The 5,633-nt window shown below is 54.0% G+C and overlaps 1 protein-coding gene across 1 annotated transcript; it reads left to right on the top strand.

Moving 5' to 3' along the window:
- Positions 1-277: 277 nt before the first annotated feature.
- On the top strand, positions 278-5,592 carry LOC103588480 (25-hydroxyvitamin D-1 alpha hydroxylase, mitochondrial). The gene is made up of 9 exons (XM_008570152.1): positions 278-472; positions 1,611-1,801; positions 2,305-2,507; positions 2,786-2,986; positions 3,070-3,242; positions 3,448-3,620; positions 3,808-3,886; positions 4,146-4,343; positions 4,675-5,592. The coding sequence occupies exons 1-9, from the start codon at positions 278-280 to the stop codon at positions 4,786-4,788; spliced, it is 1,527 nt and encodes a 508-aa protein (XP_008568374.1). The 3' UTR covers positions 4,789-5,592.
- Positions 5,593-5,633: the final 41 nt, after the last annotated feature.

The raw sequence follows: 5,633 nt of genomic DNA, 5'->3' as shown, positions 1-5,633 counted from the left end.
GCTGGACTAGGGCACTAACCCAGGAGGGGAAACTGAGACAAGCCTCCCCTCCCATGTGGGTCATTGCAACATGAGACCTAGGGGAACCCAGATGTCAGCCCTAGCTCCGCCTACTGTTTCTGGGTGCTAATCTCCAGCACAGACCACTCAGAAGGGATTGGCTGAGGAGCTTGGTGAAGGGGCGTCGCCACCGCCTCAAGGGTTAAATAGGGGTTCAGACATGCAGGCAAGGTGCTCCAGAGAAGCGCTCTCTTTAGCGGGCTCTCTGAACCAGGCCATGACCCAGACCCTCAAGCTCATTTCCAGAGTTTTCCATCATGTACGCTGGGCTCCTGAACTGGGAACCTCACTGGGCTCCCAAGGCTCCAACTCAACACCCCGGAGTTTAACAGACATCCCAGGCCCCTCCACGCCCAGATTCCTGGCCGAACTTTTCTGCAAGGGGGGACTGTCGAGGCTACATGAGCTGCAGGTAGGAGGGGATGTGGTTCCCAGGACTGAGAGCAGGGGAAACACTTCGATAATGCCAGAAAGGAAAGATTAGTACAGAACATAGACGGGAGGTCCAGTGAGAATAGATGCCAATGAATTATGAAAAAGGCAAGTTAGGACTGGGGGTGGTGACTGGACACCCAGCCAAGGAGAGCACTCAGCACTTTCTTGCTGTGCAGATGTCTGCAGACCGTGGAGGTCCAGGAGGAGTGCTTGGAGGCAGAAGCGCATGGTAGCTTCAGCCGGCTTTCGGCTTAAAGCTACACAAGCTCTTTTTCATTCACTGGGGCTGCCGCTGAGAAGGATAGTCTAGATATGGAACCACTGGAGACGTCTGCGACTTGGCTCCACCCAGGTGGTTACTGAGACCCCAAAGGACCATTTGTTCACTGCTCAATAGCCAATAATTGTAAGACGAGTTAGTGTAAGATAGCCTTTAGTCAGGAAGCTCGCAGCCTGAGCAAATGGTGGACTTAAATCTCAAAGACCATCTCTGCCTCTCCCAGATTTGCCAAAGGGTTTCATAGGGGTCTGTGGTAGAAAGCTGATTCATGGTAACCAAGCTGGGACGTGCAGACATGCTTCAGTGTTCAGACGATCATCAAGGAACCTCCCAGGTGGGAGTTGAGCAGGGTCATACTTTGTTCTCCGTGGGTTCAGTTCCTGTTATTCTCAAATAAGATCAGGTTAGTAAGCTAGTAAAGAATGGCCATCTGGGCTGATAATTTTTTTTCTAATTATTTGCATACCATGTGAGAGCAAGAGTTACTGTGTTCTGGCAATTAGCTGCAGGCTAGGTGGTCTGGGTTACAGGAGAGAACGAGTTTTTAAATTCAAAGGTTTAAGAAAATAGAGTCACTTTGGTTCAGGCTGTTACAAGATGACCAAAGAGATCCTGAATGTCTGCTTTGCGCAAAATTCCTCCTTTTTGCCCATCACTCTTAAACTTCCTAGGGATGGGAAATGCGAACAAGATGAGTTAGCATCAGGGCCATATACTAGCTGGGCACTCAAAAAAGAGCAGAAGCTTTCCTATTCCAACGCCAAAAGCGTTGGCACAAGCCAAGCTTAGAGTCCCTGGCCAGGTCCCCAAGTGTCCACTGCGCCCGTTCTCCCAGGTGCAGGGCGCCGCGAGCTTCGGCCCTGTGTGGTTGGCCAGCTTCGGGAGGGTGCGCACAGTGTACGTGGCCGCCCCTACACTCGTCGAGCAGCTGCTGCGGCAGGAGGGGCCCCGGCCCGAGCGCTGCAGCTTCTCGCCCTGGGCTGAGCACCGTCGCCGCCGCCAGCGGGCTTGTGGACTGCTCACCGCGTGAGTCCTCCCGGCCCTAAACCGGACGACCCCCAACGACCCTCCACTTCGGTTGGTCCCGAAACAATCTGGCTGAGGTCGTGGAGGTCGGACGTTTCCTCCAACCTTCTGGCGTCTCAGGGCTCCCACCCCAGTCAGTTTAACCCAAACTCGAGTTGAGCCCTGCCCTCGCCCCCCCACCCACCTCCTTATCCTCTGAGGCCAGAATCCTGGGAACCGAGGGAACTGGCGGAATGGACTAAGGTACCAGGATCTGGATGGAATATGAGATTCTGTGACTCAGGTTACTCGGGAACCCAGGCGCCTCCAGGGCAGGAAATAAGTACAAGGAAGGGGGGATGAAAGGCGCAGGCGGGGGCAGGTTTCTAGACCCCGAGCAAACAGTGGCAGTCCCTCTCCTAGCGACCCCAGCCGAACGCGCTCTTTCTCCCCAGCAGCCAGCCCCGCTGTCTCCACACACACTCCCCACCTCCCTGATGCGTCCTCTCCCCGCACCCCCTCAGGGAAGGTGAGGAATGGCAGAGGCTCCGCAGTCTCCTGGCCCCGCTCCTCCTCCGGCCTCAAGCGGCCGCCGGCTATGCTGCGACCCTGGACAACGTGGTCCGGGACCTTGTGCGGCGACTGAGGCGCCAGCGGGGACGTGGCACTGGGCCACCCGCGCTGGTTCGGGACGTGGCGGGAGAGTTTTACAAGTTTGGATTAGAAAGTGAGTCCCAAGGGCTGGCCTGTGGCTCACTCGGGAGAGTGCGGTGCTGATAACACCAAGGCCACGGGTTCGGATCCCATACAGGGATGGCCAGTTAGCTCAATGGGTGAGCGTGGTGCTGACAACACCAAGTCAAGGGTTAAGATCCCCTTACCGGTCATCTTTTTAAAAAAAAAAAAAAAGAAAGAAAGTGAGTCCCAAGACAAGAGTTAGGGGAAGGCATAAGAAGCACCTACCCAGGGTGCCCGGGTGCCCTGACAGCGCCCCCTCCTGGTCAGGCATAGCCGCCGTGCTGCTGGGTTCGCGCCTGGGATGCTTGGAGGCCGAAGTGCCACCCGACACAGAGACCTTCATCCGAGCCGTGGGCTCGGTGTTTGTGTCCACGCTGTTGACCATGGCGATGCCCAACTGGCTACACCGCCTTGTGCCCGGGCCCTGGGTCCGCCTCTGCCGAGACTGGGACCAGATGTTTGCATTTGGTAAGGCTCAGAAACGGTGGGAATGGTGGAGCCTAAAGCTGTCTAGGGGTAGTGAGGCATTCACGTGACTTCTCCCCATCCAGCCCAGCAGCACGTGGAGCGGCGAGAGGCCGAGGTAGCCATGAGGAACCGGGGAAAGCCTGAGAAGGAGATGGAATCTGGGGTGCACCTGACCTACTTCCTGTTCCGGGAACAGCTGACTGCCCAGTCCATCCTGGGGAATGTGACAGAGCTGCTACTGGCTGGAGTGGACACGGTGAGATTCTCCCTCTATGTGGTGAGCCCCACCTCCAGAGCTTAGCCTCCCTAGTCTGGGGGGGGGCCACTTTCCTGCTACAGAGGATCCACTCTGGCCATGCAGACCAGCCGGGTTCACCTCCTTGGACCCAGACTGCCCCATATTCTGGCCCTATACTGGGTCCCCACACCCAACACCTCTGTTGCTTTCACTTGCCCCTCAGGTGTCCAACACGCTCTCCTGGACTCTGTATGAGCTCTCCCGGCATCCTGAAGTCCAGACGGCACTCTACTCCGAGATCACAGCTGCCCTGGGCCCTGGTTCCTGTGTACACCCCCCAGCCTCTGCTCTGTCCCAGCTGCCCCTGCTGAAGGCTGTGGTCAAGGAAGTGCTAAGGTGAGGGGGGGAGGAGAGGAGGAACTAGAGAAAATCCTGGGGAAGTGGATGGAAGCAGGGAGAGAGAACAGCAAAGAACAGTACTCTACTCCCAGCCAAAAATGTGTTTGGAAGTTCCAGATGATGAGAAAGAGGCTACAGCCCCCAGCCTCACCTTGCTGTCTCCATCTTGTGCTTTGCAACCTAGACTGTACCCTGTGGTACCTGGAAATTCCCGTGTCCCAGACAAAGACATTCATGTGGGTGACTATATTATCCCCCAAAATGTGAGTAGAGCCTATGGGCCCTTTTTGCTGAGCCATTCCTCACTCTCTTGAGCCCCAGCCTTGTACTCAAACCCTTGCCCTGGCCCAAATGCCTCTCTCTAGGATGTGATGCGGCAATGGAAAAGTTCCAAATGTAGCCCTGCTAACTTTCCTGTCGCCAATCAGGGCCTGCCTTTGTCCCAGTCCATATATCCTCTTCTGCATGTCCCCACCACCACCCCAGGCCCAAACTAACAAGTTTGTGTTCCTCCCCCACCAGACGCTGGTCACTCTGTGTCACTATGCCACATCAAGGGACCCTGCCCAGTTCCCAGAGCCAAATTCTTTTCGTCCAGCTCGCTGGCTGGGGGAGGGTCCAGCACCCCACCCATTTGCATCTCTTCCCTTTGGCTTTGGCAAGCGCAGCTGCATGGGGAGACGCCTGGCAGAGCTTGAACTGCAAATGGCTTTGGCCCAGGTGAGTTATCTGGACCTTATACCTACCCCAGACTGGAGAGCCCTAACCCTCTAATGCTGGGAGCTCTTGTTTTCTGACAAGCATAGGAAAACATATGAGACCTGGTATACCTAATTCTCTGAAATATGACAATCCCATTATAGGCCTATAGTGTAAGTGAGGATATTCAGACTATCTTTTTCCCTACCGTAATCCCTTACCCTCATTAACCAAGAAGCTCCCTACTGGCCACCCCAACACTGACCATTCTAACACTAATAATACCCTTCACCAGTCAATCTCACCATTGTAGACCCCTCCCACAGTGATAGCCTTCTTCCTCCCTTTCCAGATCTTGACCCATTTTGAGGTGCAGCCTGAGCCAGGTGCTGCCCCAATCAGACCCATGACCCGGACTGTCCTGGTACCTGAGAGGAGCATCAACCTACAGTTTGTGGACAGATAGTCATGTGGAAGGAGGATGTTATTATTACCCTTTCTCTCATTGTAGGAGTTTATTAGGCACAAGATCAAAAGATACATCTACTCTGAGGCCTATCTGGCCAAACTGGACAGGATGACCATAGCAAAGTGCTTGAGGCAGCCCGACAAATGTTTGAAGTATGCACTTAGCCTGACTCTATAGGCCCCGATTGAACCATGGTCCCGCCACCTGCTCAGCCCTGCTCCTGGTCATATACACATTCTTTAAAGGTCAGCTCAGATTTTAACTAACAATGCTGGGGGGCCTGAGGAAGGACTCAACCACTGCTTCCACAGTGTTCATTGATGCTGCTGGCTAAGCATTTACCATGGGATGAGCTAAGTAATGGTGCATCTGGTCTGCACCTGGTTGGTCCCCCCTCTTTGCATGTGAGCTCTTTGAGAGGAATGATGAGGCCCTATTTGATCTGTATATTCCCTGCCAAGGCCTATCCCTGAGTAGGTGAAACCAGACACATTCTCAGATTGAATCCAGACCATGTGGCAGAAGGGATAAGCAGTTTACCAGGCTCCATCCACCCCCTTCCTTCTTCATCTTGCCCCTAGAAAGGTAAATCTGCTCTAGCCTGGTTTATGATTTTTTTTCCCTCTCTTTTGCTCAGACTTTTCTGAGGGATGGTTTATGATTTTTTAAAAACTCTTCTTGGTTCTCTGGTCACTATTAAGTGGATTTGTCTCACCACTTAGTTCTCAGGCAGAGACATCCTTGGGCCTGCCCCTGTCCAGGCCTCTGCCTTCATTTTTATATAGAAATTTTAAAATATTTAGTTTTAAGGCCAGCCCGTGGCTCACTCGGGAGAGTGCGGT

Source organism: Galeopterus variegatus, unplaced genomic scaffold (assembly GCF_000696425.1).
Source record: "Galeopterus variegatus unplaced genomic scaffold, G_variegatus-3.0.2 Scaffold576, whole genome shotgun sequence".
NCBI classification, from domain to species: Eukaryota; Metazoa; Chordata; class Mammalia; order Dermoptera; family Cynocephalidae; genus Galeopterus; species Galeopterus variegatus.
Note: the sequence above shows the minus strand (reverse complement) of the source record. Positions and strands in the feature narration are given on the sequence as shown.